Source organism: Squalius cephalus (genome assembly GCF_949319135.1).
Source record: "Squalius cephalus genome assembly, chromosome: 3".
In the NCBI taxonomy this organism is placed as follows: domain Eukaryota; kingdom Metazoa; phylum Chordata; class Actinopteri; order Cypriniformes; family Leuciscidae; genus Squalius; species Squalius cephalus.
In genome coordinates this window covers 21,536,012-21,556,078 of record NC_137124.1, presented here as the reverse complement: position 1 = coordinate 21,556,078, position 20,067 = coordinate 21,536,012, and the positions used below count along the sequence as shown (strand labels likewise).

Here is a 20,067-nt window from a genome sequence, read left to right as displayed (position 1 = left end):
GCCGAAACGAAATCCGACTTATTTCAGCGAATCGGTTCTATCGAACAATACATTTCAAAGAACCGGTTCAAGTCTATGGTCAAACACATTACTGTCGCTGAAGCGGAGTACTACTGGCCAGCCAATGCGCTTCAGCTTTACTGCCGAGTCCATCAGCCGAACAACACCCGCTGATTCAGGTAAGAACAGCTCCCTAAAACAAATAAATGTTTCAACAAAATGAGGCATTTTACTTTAAAATACATGATATATTATGCGTGTCCAGTTTATGCAAAGCAGAATGGGTGTTATTTTCGTGGTTGTAAATGTCTTATATTAGTGTGCTGCTTGTGCTCTCTCTGCATGCCATCTTTGTTTTGATAAAGTTACGAGCGACTATTATGAATTGTTACAGCTTCAATACAAGTCAGTTAGCAAACAATGACCCTGAAACCTGTTAAATGCGGCAGAGATGGTCAAAGCTCAGACTCGGAATGTGTTTTTGTGAGGGTATGTTAGCCTGCTAACCTGTGACATTTAACGATACACTTCAGCCGTGACCCGTCTACAGTGTTCGTTTGGAGATCGTCCAGTGTCCGCCCTCTGTCACTGTTATGACCCCCTCCATTCACATGTGCTAAACTCTGTGGTTGTGGAGATTATGAGATCTGATCTGATTTGATATGGTCTGGATGTGGCTAGTTTAGCGTGTTAGCTGCTAGCGTGAGTGTGTATCTCTGATGGGCGTCAGCATGACACATCTGCTTGTAACGTTACCTTTACTTTGAGATGTTGATTTTGATATTTGCAGTTTTGTTACATGGCATGCTGCTAACATAAGCAATTTAAACGTTTCTTTGGAACAAGGACTGTTTTTCTTTCCCTTACCAGCATAATGAATACAATTATAAAAAAAAAATAAAAAAAACAGAATAAATGTTATTTTTCAAGCTAAGACGTTTCCAAAATCTTTAGTTAATTATAATACTTTTTATAATTGTTATCAAGAGTATGTTATTATTTTGAATAGTTGTCATAATAAAAAACAATAATTGGCTTCTAATACCAAGTTATCTGTTTTTTTTTAGTTACAATAAGTTTGTCATATAATAATGATACAACAGTAACTATTAATTACGTGGAAAATTTGGGCTTGTTAAATGTGTAGCTTGAGGTTTTCATTTTTTTTAATAATAATAAATTCGAGTCACTGTCCATGATGAAAGCACTGAAATATTTGACACAAATGGAAACTGCATTGGTTTTCATGGTTAAAAAAACAATTAACTTATGACTCTGTGTTGAGGGTCATTTAGGTTTCTTACACTGATGTTTTGGTTGTGCATTTCCAAGCATCAGCTGTTTTTAATACATTTTGTTTTTTTTAAATAAATATTAGTTAAAAGTCTAGTTAATTAAAATATGTAGGCTACTTTCGTCTTAACTAATAGCCAAAAATGTACTTTTAGGCAAGCTGAAGTTGTACGTTTTGTGTTTTTCATAGAATATTTGAGCTGTGGTAGCAAGATGGATGCTGACAAGGAAGCCAAAGGTAAAGGAACTAGGAATTCCTGGTATTGTCTTTGATTATTATTAAGCTCACAACATTTTTTTAGATGAGATAAACCTTGTATTCTATGTATTTATTTATTTATTTTGTGAAAATACTGACACATTTATGAGCTGGCAGAGAAAATGTTTTTAATGTGTGCTACTGATTCATGGTGCTGCTCAGACAAAAGCCAGTATAATGTTTCAGTGTAAAAGTTTCATGAAGCTTCTGCACATCACTGTTGCCAATGATTTAATGGAAAAGATTTTGAAAGATATCTTAAGAAGTCTCGCAAACCTACTGAGAGCAATATGAAAGTCTAAAAAATTAAATATGAAACAATAGTGGTGTTTCACTGTGCTGACCATGCTACCTTTAAAGTGGATGTTTGTTTCTGGAAAGGACTGTGTGCAGTGTAAACATGCTTTGACTTTGAGACATTTGACTGATGAATAATGATTTAGTGCATTCATTTTTAATGCTGGTGATGGCATGTTATTTTCAGGTAAGGTGAGCGACCAGGCGATGCAGAACCCACAGGCATTGGCAGCTCTTCAGGACAAAATAGACAGTGTCTCACATAGTGCTTCCATCATGGACAGGTAAGCAAGACACGGAAGGTGAAACACTAAGGCTGTTTCATACAAACCAAACAAATAACTAAGAACCAAAGAGAGACTAACAGGGCAAACAACAATTTTGTACCCGATTGTCTTTATTACTTGTCATGGCATCATGTTTTTATTGTTTCCTATCTTAAGAAAACTATTTCCCGACTGGGTGTGTCTCATATTTCCTGCGTGGAATTTTAAAACTGCTCATTGCATTTTCATTGTTTCTAATGTTACATAGAGAGACAACCCTGCTAGTGTAATATAACCGTCTGTCTTAGGGGGGAAAACTCTAGTCAGCCCATCTGCCTGCAACCTAAAATCTGTCTCTGCTTGTATAGTTATCACACATAAGTCAGTCCTAATGGTGTGTGTATACATGTATGTGTATTTGTGTCAGATTGAGGATGCCTAGAGAGAGGTCACACACCCATGAATGCTAATTTCACTTCCTGAATTTGGCTGTAGTTGTAGTGGTTATGAAAACTATGATACAGACAACAGTATTTGCACAAAATTTTCATTTTTTCATTTGTGCGTGAACAAGACCAAACATAAGGCTTGTGGAAAGGGTGCTGTTGGGTCAAGCAGTCAACTTAGACTAAAACAGATTCAGCAATTGCAGCACAAACCTTATCTTTGCTGTTTACATGAAGCGCATGACTTCTCAGAAGTTTGCGATGTGATTTGAACAGGGATCTTGTATCTGATGCTCTTACTTCAAACCAATCTGTTGACCCCAGAGAGCAGGGAAATGCACCAGTCCAGCTGTGCATTATCGGACACCCATCTGCTCACATAATGTCTGTCTTCTCTTCCTCTATCAACTTCTATCCAGCTTACCAAAGGCTGTGAAAAGAAGAGTCAATGCCTTAAAGAATCTTCAGGTTAACAGCACACACATCGAAGCCAAGTTTTACAAGGAGGTGCATGAGCTGGAGAGAAAGTATAGCGCTCTTTATCAGCCGTTATTTGACAAAGTGAGTTTGTGTGTGTGTGTGCGCGTTTGTGCGTGTGTGTGTACACTTTTTAAAAAATACATATTTCACAATAATGTTTTTATTAGTGAACAATAGTGAAATATTAGTGAACGATAGTGAAATATATATATATATATATATATATATATATATATATATATATATATATATATATATATATACCATATATATCTCAGTCGTGTGAAAAAGAAAGTAGGCCTACACCCTTTTGAATTTTATGGTTTTACGTATCAGAACATTATAAAAAAATGGTCCTTGGCAGGTCTTAAAATTAGGTAAATACAACCTCAAATGAACAAAAACAATGACATATTATTATACTGTGTCATTGTTTATTTAAAGGGGACATATCATGCTAAATCCACTTTTTTAGCCCTTAAATGCATTTTGTTGTATATTTGGAGTGTTTAGAAGTACAGAAAAGTTGAAATTATTCTCTTCAGGTGCTTCATTGATATCTTTATATTCTGTTTTGGCCTTATTTTTCAACCTGTTCCGATTTTTCTGTTATCTATGACGTTTTGTGAACTATTACGTCACAGTATTTGCAGCGGAACTGCCAAATAAGGACATTGACTTCCAGCCCAACACTTCGAGCAATCCGCCATTTTTATTTCTCGCTGCAATTTTGTAGTCCAAGCTAAAAGATGCAGAAGTTACGAGAGGGTAAGTTAAAATGTTCGGTTGTTGGATGTAGTAACCCACACGCTTCATTACACCGTCTAATGTAGATGAACTGCCGCGCTTGTGACAGGGCGCATGTTTAACTGAAAGAACGAGCAGAGAGAGAGAGACCCGGTCACGCGCACGCACTCTCTCTCTCTTCGGAGCCAGGCGAAAATGTAAACAAGACACCGTCTCCAAACTAGACGCTGTCTTGCTCTATCTCCCTCGCAAATATTAATCAAAATAAATCGACACAGTGGTAAAAGGTCGGAAGACCAAAGTTTCATGTGTAAATACAGTAACACACCATTGCGATACATCCATATGAAGACGTTGTTCTGCAGGTTCGTCGTCTTCATTTTCATCTCGCTCCGGCTCCGGCTCCGGCTCCGACTCTGGCTCGAACATGTAAGGCTGGCTGGACAAGTCTTCCGTTGTTGACATTTTGTTAATAACGTGTGGATAAAAAGTTTCTGTGCCGCTAGATAATCGTATCTCTGCTATCAAACTACAAAAATGGCCGAACGGGGTGGAGTTGAACCGAGTGTCACCGCTACAACCTGAAGAGGGGGCGGGGTATGAGGTGTCTCAATTGTATTTAAAGAGACCGCACCAAAACGAGTTGCTCTCAGACGCACATCAGAAAAGGGGTAGAAAAGGGGCCTGTGGAGCTATAATAATGAGGAATTCAGACCCAAGCATTGCAGTTCCGCTTTATATAGACTACAAATGTATGATTTATATGTAAAAAGGAACGATTTAAAAGCATGATATGTCTCCTTTAACAAAAACTAGGCCAAAATGGAGAAGCCATGGGTGACAAACTAAGAACCCCCTTACTGCTTCCATAGGAATTAAGAGGGTAAGTAACAGTCAGGCACTGCTAATCAAATGCCTTTGATTAATTGATCATCAGCAAGCGTGACCAACTCTGTAAAAGCAGAAGTTTTGGCAGTTTGCAGATCTGGAGCATTCAGGTGTGTGATAACACAATGTCAAGTTTGATGGGCTAGCCCGTCAATCTAGGAAGTGTTTCAAGGCCATTTCCCAACATGTTCAAGTCCATCATTCAATACAGTGAGGAAGATTATTCACAAGTGGAAAACATTCATGACAGTTGCCAATCTTCCCAAGAGTGGGCATGCCAGCAAATTCACCTCAAGGTCAGACTGTGCAATGCTTAGAGAAATCGCAAAACAATCAAGAACTACTCTGCAACAATGTCCTTGGGACAGACGAGACCAAAGTGGAGATGTTTGGCCATAATGCACTAGGCCACTTCATTAAGTCGACCATGAACTCCTTTGTATACCGAAGTATTCTTGAGTCAAATGTGAGGCCATCTGTCCGACAGCTAAAGCTCGGCTGAAATTGGGCCATGCAACAGGACAATGATCCCAAGCACACCAGCAAATCTACAAGAGAATGGTTGAAAAAGAAAATAGTCCAGGTGTTGCGCTGGCCCAGTCAATGTCCAGACCTCAATCCGATTGAAATGCTGTGGCAGGACCTTAAGAGAGCTGTGCATAAACAAATGCCCACAAACCTCAAAGAAATGACGGAACATTGTAAAGAATAGTGGGCCAAAACTCCTCCAGAACGATATGAGAGACTGATAAAGACATATAAGTTAAGTTTGCTGCTAAAGGTGGCTCTACAACTAACTAGGTGCACTTAGTTTGTCACGCATGGCTTCTCGATTTTGGCTTTATTTTTGTTAAATATATAATGACATGGTGTAATATACCGTGTGTTGTTGTTCATCTGAGGTTGTATTTACCTAATTCTAAGACCTGTTAAAGACCAGATGTTTTTTTATTAAACCCTGTTACATAAAACCATAGAATTCTAAAGGGTGTCCTTTCCTTTTTTTACATAACTGTATATATAAATGATATACACACACAGTACATATGTGTATATATATATTATGTATTATTCTTTAATTGTAATACATTTTTATGCATTATAAAATATTTAAATATTTTTAGATGTATGACAGAAAAACAATTATAGAATAAATATTCTTCTTTTCTATATTTCTAGAGAAGAAAATTTGTGTCTGGAGAAGTGGAACCCACTGATGAGGAGTGTGAATGGCAGAGTGACCATGAGGATGAAGCAGCATTAGCAGTGAGTATTATCTGACCACTCACATTAAAATCAGATCTGATGCTGACAGAAGAGCAGTACTCCAATGCAATCTTTTCTTTTTCAGGAAGATCTGAAGAAGAAAGCTGCTATAGGGGAAAAGACAGAAGATGCTAATGAGGAAAAGCCCAAGGGAATTCCAGAGTTCTGGCTCACCATATTCCGGAGTGTGGACATGTTGAGCGATATGCTGCAGGTGAACCATCAGCAGAAACCTTTTCATCTGAAGTCTCTATTCTATTCTTATTAATGATTATTTAATGTTTGCTTTCGCCCTGTAACATTGGACAGACGATATACAACTTCATATTATGAATGTGAATACACTTATATTACATATTTATTGAAAAAAATGATGAATACAGTTTCATAAAAAAGACATGGTAATATTCAAACACCACATTTTTTCCCATTTTTTTAAATTAAAAGAAAGCTTGTGCTCTTTCTCAACAGGAGCATGACGAACCAATACTTAAACATCTTCAAGATATTAAAGTGATATTTTCTGGTCCTGATCAGCCTATGGTAAGGACAAAAATTTAAAGGCTTAAGATTATTTTAGATTATAAAATATTGTCATATTGCTAACTGCTGGACAAATCAGATCATTTTAAATTTACTACACTACTATTATACTATATATTTTTTATTATTATTAATCATGTTTTTTACAGAGCTTCACATTAGAGTTCCATTTTGAACCCAATGAATACTTTACCAACACAGTCCTCACAAAAGTATACAAAATGAAATCGGAGCCAGACGCAGAGGATACTTTTTCGTTCGAGGGACCAGAAATCATGGACTGTGAGGGGTGAGCAGTTAATCAGCAAGACCTGCTCAGATCGTCAACAGACTTTCACACTTTTTCATTATTCATCTCTCCTGTTGGCAGGTGTGAAATTGATTGGCACAAAGGCAAAGATGTGACGGTTAAAACAATCAAGAAGAAGCAGAAGCACAAAGGCAGAGGGACAGCGAGGGTCATCACCAAACAAGTGCCCAATGACTCCTTTTTCAACTTTTTCAACCCCATTAAAGGTACACAATATAACAGTTGTGCATGTGAACTTTTATGAATGCTAATAAAAGGAAATGAGACTGGTAGGTTGAATACTTTGGGAAACCATTAAGGTGTGCTGTGTAAGGTGTACTGCACTGTATAAACCAAGCGGCAACCTCCCCGTCTCTCTCTTGAAACCAACACGGAAGTGAGTTAAACTGCAATTCGTTGACTGGCCGCTTGAGGCTGTTGTCAGAAGTGAGTCAAATCTGTATCTCCCCCATGTTAAAATGACCAACTTTACAGCAGAAAAAAAACATGTTTACAGCCTGGTGTCTGTATGTGGCTTTGGTCTATACAGCTAATTTTGCCCTTCATGACAACTGTGAGGGGGGTGAATTTTTTTATAACTCTTCCGTTTAGTTGATTAATATTTAAAGTTCTGCAAGGGTGTGGCCACTTGAGTGACAGGTGGATTGCCGCTGATGTCAATGCTAGCCGTTTGTCTGCTGTTACTAGCCGTCAGTTCACCTCAGCAAAATTTTAGCTGCTGAACTTGCCACCTCTGCAGTGTTTTGTGCTTTTTTTCGGGATTATTTCATACAATTTAAAACACCCATTACTTCGCCCGCGGCTTTGGGTTCCGTCGTTGTCGTCGAGTATCGTTCGAGAGAACAACCAGCGCTGTATTTCAGTTGTTTTCCTCTGTGAACATGCACTAATGGATGTCTGACAATTTCGTTGCTTTTTGGAGTTATCAGATTTAAAAACGTCAATAAAGGCTCGTTCGTTCTGCTCTCACGGAACAGATAGGCTTCAAAAATGCTCTTCAGAAACCTACGGGTGACGTCACGGACACTACGTCCATATTTTTTTACAGTCTATGGTATAAACACATCCTTGTTTATACTTTCGCCTGGCTCCGCACCACGAGCCTCCGCTGACTGCGCGCCCCTTCACAAACGGAGGAGGCGTTTATACTTAACTATTCTTTGAAACGAAAGGGGGCAACTCTGCCATGCTTAAAGCAGAACTCACCATGCTTAGAGTGAACCCTTGGTATTTCTTGCTGATAAGATCCTAATGATCTGAGTGATCTGTTGGGTTTATATTCAGTGAGCATATCTGCAATGTATTGAGGTCCTAGGCCATTGAATGATTTACATACCAGTAATAATACTTTAAAATCAATCCTAAATCTAACTGGGAGCCAGTGTAAAGACCTGAGGACTGGTGTGATGTGTTCATATTTTCTGGTTCTGCTCAGCATCCTGGCGGCAGCGTTCTGTATGAGCTGCAACTGTCTTATGGTCTTTTTGGGAAGGCCAGTGAGGAGTCCATTACAATAATCCACCCTGCTGGTGATGAAAGCATGAATAAGTCTTGTCTGGAAACAAAGCATCTAATTCTTGCAATATTTTTGAGATGATAGTATGCTGATTTAGTTATTGCTTTGACATGACTACTGAAACTAAGGTCTGACTCTAGAATCACACCGAGATTCCTGACTTGATTTTTAGTTGTTTGACCCCTAGAGTGAAGGTATGCGTTCACCTTGAGAACTTCATCTTTGTTTCCAAACGCAATGACTTCTGTTTTGTCTTTGTTTAACTGCAGAAAGTTTTGGCACATCCAACTGTTCACTTCATCAGTGCATTGGCACAGGGAGTCAGTGGGGCTGTAATCGTTAGGCAATAGGGCTAAGTAGAGCTGTGTGTCGTCTGCATAAGAGACGAGCTGTGTCGTCTGCATAGCTGTTAGTAGTATGCTGGAACAACACTCAAAGCATGTCATCTCACGTGGAGTTGCTGAATGAATTTTTTTTTTTTTTTTACATACAAACTGATTAGGTTGTGGGTCATTTCGGAAGGCATACATGAAAATGTTTGTTTTTAGTACACTTCACCAAACCCACACTACCAAAAAATCATGTAAAACCCAGTAAACCTTAAGATTATTACTTTTGACATTAGAACAAAATATATGTATATGACATATGTATAAAACTATATTGAACAACAATCTTTACTTTTTTCTATTTTCATTCATAATTTTTATTAAACATGGATCTTTACTTTCATTAAAAAGGCCTATTTCTGCTATTGTACTCATTTTGTAAATGTAAAATTTAATAAAAAATTTAACTTAGAGCGCTTAATGCAAATGTAATTGGTCACATTTATAAAATTAGGTGATTGATTTTTTTTATGCTAAGTCATCTTTATTTTTATAGTGCTTTATTCAATACAGATTGTTTCAAAGCAGATTTACAGGGACAAACAGAAAATAATAATTAAATGATGCAAACTGAGTTCATTGCGACTATACAGTAGCTCTAAAAAGAAAAAAACTGTGGCAGCATGGAGAAAAAATCCTTGGGAGAAACTAGGCTCAGTCGGGGGGCCAGTTCTCCTGTGGCCAACGAACGATCATTAGTGTGATTATGATTCCAGAGATCACTGGAATCACAAGTCAGATTGTGGATTGGTATCATTCAAATTATTTAATCTAGTTCCTTCTGCTTTAAATAGAGACAAAAGTATTAATCACGGTCTGTCACCGTCAGTTTAGTGTAGTGATTGTGTGTAATTGTGAAGACACTGATGATTGCCACAAAAAACTTTATCTTTTGGTTTTTATTTTTCATCAAACTATGTAGTATACAATACAACTTTAAGCAACAAATTCTAATAAATGAATTCTAATTGAACTAATAAACTTTATATACAAAAAAATGTACTTTACATACAATAAAATAAAAAGTACTTTACTTAAAAAGCCTTGGACTCAAAAAGGACCTCAAAGGCACTGTTTACACCTGTTATAAGATGCGTTTTGGTCAATCGGATCACAAGTAGACGAGGGAGACACATACCCGTTCACACCTGGTATTTTTATCCATCTTTTTTGTCCACTTTCAACCACTTTTGTCCTGGTTTCTTTGAGGGGAGGGTCTATGGGCAGGTAAAAGTATGGACTTTTTCATATCTTTGGATCTAATGAATGAAATAAGCATATTTACATATAAATGCGACCAGAGACGACGGAAAAACACACAGAGAGCAGCAGCTTTCGTTTCTGCTCTGACAGCCGCAAGACTGTCTGTTAGAAATCAGGAATAGTGAGAGAACATTGTGCTTGGTACTTTTTTCATTTTCAAACCAAACTTGGGTCTCCAACCAAAGTTTAAATCCCATCTGGCTGGTGCACTTCCTAATGTTTATGCGTTCGGTCAGTAGGCGGAGAGTAGATGGTCTTTTGTGGTTGTTGAACGGCCGCTTTCGACCACATGAGCGTTTACACTACGAAAGCAATCCGATTGAATGCATTTAACTACCTCTGAAAGTGTTCGAAAGTAGACAAGCTCAAAACGTTTTATAACCAGTTTACACCTGTATTTGGCTTGGTCCACTTGTGATTCGATCGACCAAAACGCATCTTATTACCAGGTGTATTCAGGGCCAGAGAGAGATCTGCCTCAGATCAGTGTCTCCATCACTACACTACTTCTTCATTATACCTTATACTGACATATTCAATGTTTCCCATCTTTAATTAAAAAAAGCACCAGATGGAGTTTTTATATGTTGAATTCATGTTTATAAAAAAGACGCTGCAGAGCTTGATGTCAAATCAAGACCTTTGTCTGAAGAAATTTTGCATTCTCAAAGTCTAGTGTGACCTCGGCTTTACGCTCCTGGTGTTTTAAAAACATATGCTTGCCGCGGGGGGAAAAAAACACTTTGGTGGACACACGGCCTAAAGGCAGAGGAAGTGAATATGATCGACATTGTGTGATGTCACGTTAAGTCTCAATATGGTTCTTAAACTGAGTATAGTTTAGGTGTCACTGTTTCTTTAGATTCCTTGTTATATCCCATTTTTATCAAAATACTTTATTTTGAATTAACAATATTTACAGCTATAGTGTCGTTTACAACCTACTGTATTTAAGCCCTCTTAAATTTTGATTGTACACGTTGTACCAATGAGCCGGAGTTTTGTATTAAGTAATTATCAGATGAATATCAGATGAATATTTATATTCTGTCGTTCAGATGTTTAACATACTGCAGGTTTACTTTTTGCTATCACATGAAGTCACCAATATTTTTTTCTGTTTTAGTTTCACCAGATAAAGAGTTGGTAAGTATTTTGTTACTTTATCCTTTTTAGTTTTAGCTCATCCTGTTTAGTTTTATCTAGGCATTTAGTTTGTATGAGACCAATTATATGTAATTTGAGGATTATTATTGCCAATAAAATATGATTTTGCCTGCCTTATCCACCATCATGCCTTCTGATAGACACGAGTGATTAGTTTACTTTTAAAGTTTAGAGAATCATTTCAGAGATCTAGATGTAATCAGACTTCATTTTTCATCTTCAAATGAACTTCAAAGAAGTTGATATAATTCCTTTGTGTTCAACAGGATGAGGATTCAGAGTTCACCTTAGCCACAGATTTTGAAATTGGTCATTTCTTCAGGGAAAGAATCATTCCGAGAGCAGTTTTGTACTTCACAGGAGAAGCTCTGGAGGATGACGAAAGTGTACGTATTTTCAAACAACTGTTTCTTGTCTTACGATGTCTATGGTTCCACAGAATAGTTCCAGTGTGCATTCATTTGTAATATACATTCATTTATTTGTTTGTGTCAGTTTGAGGAGGAGGAACTGGATGAGGGTGAAGAGGAGGTGAGTTCACCATATACATAAATGGAGCAATCAGTGTTTTATAAAACTTCACAATGAAATATGTTTTATTTGATATTAAGTTGCAATTGTGTAGGGTAAGTGTGTTTTGTGTGAAATAGGACCAAGATGAGGAGGATGAGGATGATGAAGAGGAGGGAGATTCCAAGGTGAGTTTGGATTTAGATTATAACTTGATCTGAATGAGTTGAATTTGAAAAGGAATTACTGCATTGTCTCTTAGTTTAGCAGTCCTCACTCTTTGTAACTTAATTTTCTGTTCTGTTTTTTCTTTGGATGAATGTTTGTGGTGTATTTGCATGTTTGATGATTAATGCTGATTGTGGTTGTTTTCTACCTCCTCCTGTTCTGCCCCTAGTGACAGGCATAAGTCATTCTCACTTCATACATTTCTAGGTAAGAAAGAAATGTCATGAGTCCATTCTAACCTTTGCCTTCACATCCCCCTCGACAACCCTGTAACATTGTATTGAACCATTCATTTCATATCATATTATTAAGGCCTATGCTCTATGTATACCCTGTAGTCTCCACCCCCCCCCCCCCCCCCCCCACACACACACAATCTTGCTGAATAATTATTGATGGTTTTTAGTAGGTCAAGAACTTTTCCAGCTCAGATATGTGGCGTTCTTTTTTGAATACATAATATTTTGCTTTAACTTACTATTGCTATAACATCCATTTATTCAAGCAAAAAGCACTGATTTTAGACCCTGATCCTGGAGTGTTTCAGTATTGGGGTTTCTTCTTTTATGTCTTATGTTAAAGGAATAATATCATACACTACTGTTCAAAAGATTGTTTTCTTAATCACCAAATCAGTATATAAGAATGATTTCTGAAGGATCATGTCAAAGAATTTAGATATAGAAAGACGGTGCACTCATATTACTATGAATGGGAGAAAGTGCAACGCACAATATGGCGGAATAATTCCCGCCTTCTAAATGAAAGAGCCAATTGGTAAAGACTTTGCATCACTGCAGCTTCCTTTTGAAGCTCCGGTTTCTGCACATGTGCATTGGCTGGTCCAGCCTGAAAAATGCTGTTTTTTGTCATGATTTGAGCATTTAGAAACAAAATTTATGAGACAGTTGTTGTCAGATTTATTTGGTGATTTCAAATATGAAATTTAATTGTAAGCTTGGTGAACAGCTTTGGAGAATTTGATGTTTCCCCATTCAAATAGATTCGAGCTGCACTTGCATGACTGAAATAGCTGCCTAAGAGGCGTTTCAAAGATGGCCGCCAAGTGAAATGACTTCCCTGAAAGGGACTTTGATCATGTGACACTGAAGACTGGAGTATTTCACAATGTTACTGTTTTTACTGTATTTTTTTTTTATCAAATAAATGCAGCCTTGGCGAGCATAATAGACTTTTTAAAAACATTAGCTTAACATTATCTTGAACAGTAGTGTACAATCTTTGGTCCCCTTGTGAAAAAAAACTATAACAAAATGTATTTAAAATACATAAATTTCATATTAACTATACTACAAATCCAGAAATATATTTACTGACATATCGCTTGAGACTTACCGATATACATATAATTAAACTTTATTTGGAATACTTCTTTATTGCACAATGCATATTTCTTAATATTAAGCCTAAAATGTGTTTAATATCACTATTAGTAAGGATAGTATGATCTCTTATCAGTCTTTAAATACAAGATATTTAAGTCTACCTTAAGTATACTTGCAATAGTTCCACTTTAGCACGATCAGATATACTTAAGTATATCTTTAGTTGGACCTCAGCACTATTTCTGGATAACTTAAGTGCATTAAGTGCAAAATTAGTTGTTCCAATTTAGCAGATTTTAAGTATATCAAATTAGTATACCAAAAGTACAATTGTAGGGTATTTATATTAAGTACATAAATATGTAAATGTATTTGTAGTATACTTGGCATAAAATAAATGTATTTCAAATACATTTTGATTTTAGTATATTTATTTTTCACTAGGGCCACTTATAATGTTAGTCAAATTTTATTTTTGTTTTATTTTTTCCCTCAAACTTTTTTCTTGACCATTTCAGTCACTTCACCATGACTGGATGGGCCAATTTAATACTGTGTAAACAGAAACTGAAGGATTTCAGAATGAAGAGTTTTAGCAGTTTATTAGTTTATTTTCTTTCGGTGGATCAGGCTGTGGTGAAACACGCTTTCTCCCATTTAGTGATAGTGATGTATCTCCAGTACAAAAGAGTGGTGATTCACTTTAGATTCCATCACACTTTTATCTTAATTAATGACTGTATTCACATTGTTGATCCTACAGATGCCTAGAGAGATGTGTCAGTGTAAATGTGCTTTCATTAGCCACTCTTCTGTGATGAAGATATATCTCCCTTTCTCTTTCTCCTGCACTCTTCCTGCCTCAAGTTGCAGATGCAGTATTAAGTTATTGAATAAAGAATTCTCTCTCCTACTCCATCCCTATCTTTTTTCTCTTTTCAGCCCGTGGATCCTCAGCCTGCAGAGTGCAAACAACAGTAATTTGAAGCGCTCACTCCTGCCACTGTCAAACCCCATCAGCTCTGTAGTGCTGCATACAGTCTCTGCTGAGCACACCATCTAACAAAACAACATGATGATGCAGTACATTGGAAAATTAGTTTTTTTAGTTTTTTTTTTATCCAGCACAATTCGATTACTTTAAAATTCACTTGCTATAATACAACAACCAGTATAGATAAATTGGGCAATTCCACATTACAGGCAGCCTCAGAATAATATATATATTTATACAACAGTTCGTTCTGGTTCTCGAATCTGATTGGCTGAGAGCCTTTTCCAGCCATGTGATATTCCCCCAGTATCAGCACTCAAACCATTTCACCATTTGTATCACTCCGTTTGCAACATTTTTCAGAGTCATGGCGGATGAGCAAACCACCATCATTTTAAAAATACTACGGTTATTGTGTCATGGAATGTAGTTTTAAGAGTTTTTTTTTAGGCGAGAATGTATTTAAAACAGTGAAACCTTTCCAGTGCTGATACTGGGGGAATATTGCATGGCTGGAAAAGGCTCTCAGAAAGAACTGTTGTATGTGTGTGTATATGTAAATGTGAAACAGAAAGACATAATGACTTCAGACATGCTGTTGCATAGCCAAAAAAAGTTGACAAAAACACAAGTTTGAAACAATCTTGCATTTTTATTTAACTTGCAAGCATTGTGTCTTCACATTCAGACAGGTACAATTTTAAGCCTGAATTGAAATAAATGGGATTGTATTATAACTTCCTGTGCACATGTAACCTTTGTCAAGGTTGTTTATATTTAACAAATTGTTTCTTTACTCAATTTTGAAGTGTTCTGTGTAATGGGCATAACCTTGTTTTCTTTGTTAGTTTTTTTTAACACAGCATATCTATTTATTTACTTTTTGAACAAAACAGCATGTTTATGCACTTATTTATTTATGGAAATGTGTGGACAGTTGCTAGCTAGCTACCAACTAATGTATCGATGATACCTTGCAGGCATCAAGAAATTGTGTTTAATCATATCTGGCTATTTTACAATATGGATGTCTAACATTTTTATTTTTCACTTGAAGATCATAATTTAAGAAAAAAATTAATCCCTGCACTCCACTACTTAAAGTACCTATATGCTTAATCGATGTAGTGTCATTTTGTTTATATGTACTTCAATATACATAAAATCCATAATGCTGGAATTGCTCAATTTAGATATGTAGTAGTCAAAGACAATAGGGCGAAAGTCCACTGCCAATGGTCACTGAATTCTGAGTGAACTGCAGATGATTACACGTCCTGAAAGTCACATGTTTTATGTGAGCACATCCTCAAGGCCATTTTTTGAGATACATCATCACATCCCAAAGTTGACCGAATAATTTATTTTGTGACTTGATCTCATAGGCTACTCAGGGTTTTTTATGCCAAGATGACAGTGTGCGAGTATCCAGCATTGTGAAACCTGCTTAATGTTCTTTTTTGTCTCGTAAAAGAACTAAATCTTAGTTATTACAGAGTTAATTATATATCTTGTTTTCCATCTTTTTATTATTGTTTTGAACTCTCTGTGTTGGTCTTGTGCTTCTTGGTGGATCCCTGAGAGAATATGTTTTGCTGATGTATGTACTGTACCTAGTTGATTATAGCCCCTTTTAGCATTTTAAAAATGATTTTGCTGTACTGCCCAAGCACTTACTAAAAAAAAAAACTAAAAAAAAAACAATTAAACATGTTTATTGCCAAAGAGAGTGATCTGATTTCCCTTTACGCCAACCATTTCTTTGTCAAAGCATTTCAGGTCTGCATTTCATTTAAAATAATTTGACAGATAATGATACTAAAGAATGCAGGTTATGTTGAAGGAATCTTTCAAGTTAAGCTCAGTCGACAGCATTTGTGGCATATATGTTTGTTACACCAAAATATAAGTCTGATTCATCCCTCACTTTCGCTTTCAACAGCAAGAAATATGAAGCTGATACAATAATTTGCTTTGCTTTTCTTCAGTGATGATGTGAAAGGTCCTTGCTTTGGGATTAATTGTTTCCAGTCCATCTTTGTTTCTGCTCGATGAAGAATAAGTCATTTTCACATATGAAGACCTCGGACTGAAAGAAGTGAATGTATGATAGGTCAATTGAAACGTACAAGACATTAAGTTACAAGAATAATATTGAATTTTGAATTGAATGTTGAAACTGTTACTATGTAACCATGTGCTATATGCTTCAATGAAAAACACAGCTTAATTACATTTAAAGGAGCTGTATGTAAGAAATGTATTTCAATTAATCATAAAATGGCCCTGATATGTCACTAGACGTTAAGAAATCATGTTCATTTCAAATACTTATATCACTGACAACAGTAGTCCGGCCAGGATATTGTCATTTAAAAGTGAAGTTGCAGCCCTCAACTAATGTTGATGTTGTCATGTTGTGTTTTGGCCTGATGCCCCACCCTCCACCTATCTACCAATCACGAAGTCAGTTGTGTTTCGGCATCCGGGTTGCCAGCTCAGCTCTAGTTACCACAGCTGCAGCTATAAACGTTTGTGCTGGATCCTGCAGCCTATCTGGCAACCTCGAGTCAGGGGGAGGGGGAGGGGATACACCGCTCTACAGTAATTTGAAAGTGATTGCAGTACCAGTTTTGGCCACAATCTTACATACAGCTCCTTTAAATGATTAAAAATACTTAAATTATAAGTTATCCATCTGTTGTGGCAGTACGTGGTGTTATTGTGAAGGGTGGTAATGACATCATAGCATGCAAAATTCACAATTTCTTCAAAAAGCATTCCTGTTTTGGTCTTATTAGAAGGAGACTGCCATTTTCTATTCCAACACCCAGTCAGGTTTGTTTTTGAGGCAAGCTGGAGCTAAACTCTGCAGGGCAGTGGCCCTCTCCAGGACCGAGTTTGCACACCCCTGGGCTAATACACTACGTTATTATTATGCTACACTGTTTTGGAGTCATCTGGGCAATGTCTTCTGTCTTCTAAGGTCAAATCTAAAGACAATGCTATGTAATAGAGTTCTTCCATTCTTCAGAGGTGTTGTTATTAGGTGCATTTTGGTAGTATTGTCTATAGGGGGCTCTGCAACCACTTTCTCCCTGACTCATTTTTTCATTTTTATTTAAGCAAAGAGAAACCCCCATTCACATGACATCTGTCATTCATTTTAATAAGCACTTTTCAAATGTGTACCATCCTCAGTGATGACATCTCTGTTATCATACTTTTAAAGCACAGATAACAGTTTTCATATCTTCTCCAGGACAAAAGGCCAGCTTGACTCCCTAAGACAGGCTAAAGTGCTTATCCTAAAGAGGAGAAGGAGTGACATGCCAGTCGGGTTCCAATGTCTAGTTGCCGGGGAGTCTGTAAAAATTTGATGTGCTGATTTTCAAGCACTTACACACAAGAGTCTTCACTCTCCTTAATATACTGTCACTGTGATGTCAGTGGACTCTCTTATTCTCTCTCATCCAGTGGGACTGAAATCTTTTAAAAGGCCTTATCGCCATGACACTTGTCTTTTATGCTCACCATGGCTACATTTAATTTGATTAAAAGTACTGTAATATTGTGAAATATTATTCCAATTCAAATAACTATTTTCTATTTGATTATATTTAAAATGTAATTTATTCCTGTGATGGCAAAGCTGAATTTTCAGCATCATTACTCCAGTGTTCAGTGTCACATGATCCTTCAGAAATCATTCTAATATCCTAATTTGGTGCTCAAGAAACATTTCTTATTATTATTATGAACATTGTTGAAAACAGTTGTGCTGATTAATATTTTTGTGGAAACCATGACATGTATTTTTTTCCAGAATGCTTTGATGAATAGTTAAAAAAAGAACAGCATTTATTTGTAATTGAACATTTTTGTAACATTTTATTTGATCAATTTAATGCTTCCTTGCTGAATAAATAAAATCAAACTTTTCAACAGTAGTCTACTGGTGCTCACATGCTTCTATGTATATTAAATGGACGATGAAAAGTGAATATCACATAATAAATCCAGCAAAAATCATTATTAGTTGCTTTCTCACTGAATATGTTTCTTCTACAATATATTTCTATTTCTTTCTCTTATACGTGTTTCTTCTGTCAGCATCCTTTAAAACCCCTGTACTGTCCATTGTATGTAACTCATCTGTCCTCCCGCTAATTGTCCCCTTCTGCTTTGATTGATTTCAACTTTTTATTTATATGATTATAAATGATTCTATCGAATAGACCTTAAAAAGGAAACCTTTAGAGTTTTTAAAGCTCTGTCTCATTTTCATCTTTTGTGATACGTCTTTGGCTCTATTTTGCGTCCAGATCCTTTTTTTTTTTCTCTACACAACAACCTTTCTTTACCTCCATCTCGTCCCTTCCCTCTTCGCCATTTTTCTCCCTGCCTCTGTCCTTCCATTCTCCCATTCTGTCGTCTTTCTCTTCCCCCCACCCACCCACATCCCTCTCCATATACCAGTTGATGAATATTCATCAGGTTCAGTCGGACTATACACTTCACAGTTCTTGTTTGGAGCAGTGTGTTAATGACATTCAGCAGAGAGTCCAAATGTAGATAAGTGTACTCTGGGAAAGGGTTTCCCTCCCGCTGGCTAACAACACTCCCATTTATGGGATGTTCATGATGGCACGGTGGTCAGCCGCACTGGACGGATTCCTCCTGTCTCTAGCATGCACTGCTTTACGAGCATTTAAAATCCACTTTTATGGTCATTATGATGAGAGCTCCCTCTCTTTTTGACCATGCACTGTCCTCCTCTTCTTCACTATACAGGAAGATAGGGTCATGTTCATGGCTCCATCAATGGAATCTTTGTGGTGCACTTTTATGCAAACCTATTTTAGAATGGATGGGTTTAAGTCTATGTAGATTTATGCGACTATAGTGGGTCTAGTATTGATGGACAGGCCATCGAGGAGGTAGAATCCCTTTGAGAGTGGATCTCCACTGAGCTGTGTACATTGTTAATGGGAAGGGCAGGACACAGCCGGGTTTTGTGTGTCTAATGAGTGGTTTGCCTGAGGAGGAGATCAAACTGCTGCTGTCCCACTGCTGGCAGCCACTCCCACTCTGCTTTTGTCCAAATATATCTCCACCCTCTCTTTCTCTCTTATTCTCACATTTCCTCTTATTTGTGTCTTTATGCCATTGTGATCAGAGTGACCAGAGTTCTGTTGTTTCAAATACAGACCTCTTTCCTTAGGTGATTTTCAAACCTGGCATGACTGAGCAAGTGTTATTGCTTTTATACAATAACGCAGTAAGCAAGGAGTTAATATAAGAAGATTTAGGGTGTAGTCACATTAGTGAAATGTATGCAAAGATTCTTGGACAAAAAGGTTTATTGTCTATCGCCAATAGTATAGCTATGTATAAAACACAACTTTCACTTTCAAAACAAGGTGTCACGTTTGGTTGTAGTGAAGCGCATGACGAAAGGAGTAGGGAACAAAAATAAAGTCTTTAATAAATCCATAACAGATCACTTTGCAGGAGATAACTTTTTTAGGTCAACAGGTTCCACATAACTGGGTTACGTTAAACAAACATAATTTGTTCATGTAACTTCAACATCATGGAATGAAGTAATTTTAAGCGACCCATTTAAGTAATCTCCTTGACATGATTCAGGTATTCATATATTTATTCATCCATTAAGATTTCATTTATTTTAGTGACACACAATTGAATTGATAGTCTATAGCTAGCTATTTGCTTGCAGGAGCACATATTAGCATTTTAAATGCTAAGATATACATGCTCCTTCACCCAAAACATCTAAAAGTAACTGAATCATTCCACAGACTAACCAAATGCTCCACTCTTCTCCACAATGGT

General features: G+C 36.8%; 1 protein-coding gene across 6 annotated transcripts; it reads left to right on the top strand.

Moving 5' to 3' along the window:
- Positions 1-38: 38 nt before the first annotated feature.
- On the top strand, positions 39-15,933 carry nap1l4b (nucleosome assembly protein 1-like 4b). 6 transcript variants are annotated; one of them, XR_013820451.1, is made up of 16 exons: positions 62-179; positions 1,484-1,531; positions 2,037-2,133; positions 2,981-3,122; positions 5,856-5,942; positions 6,028-6,156; positions 6,414-6,485; positions 6,635-6,774; positions 6,856-7,001; positions 11,090-11,109; positions 11,397-11,516; positions 11,626-11,661; positions 11,781-11,828; positions 12,038-12,075; positions 14,157-14,313; positions 14,730-15,933. XR_013820451.1 is itself a non-coding variant. In XM_079865349.1 (15 exons), exons 1-14 carry the CDS (start codon positions 125-127, stop codon positions 12,038-12,040), a joined length of 1,143 nt encoding a protein of 380 aa, XP_079721475.1. In that variant the 5' UTR covers positions 62-124; the 3' UTR covers positions 12,041-12,075; positions 14,157-15,933. The 6 variants fall into 6 exon arrangements, 4 of the variants coding, with proteins under 4 accessions (XP_079721478.1, XP_079721475.1, XP_079721477.1 ...); XR_013820450.1 differs by lacking the exon at positions 12,038-12,075; XM_079865349.1 differs by having other exon boundaries at positions 14,157-15,933.
- The last annotated feature ends 4,134 nt before the right edge of the window (positions 15,934-20,067 follow it).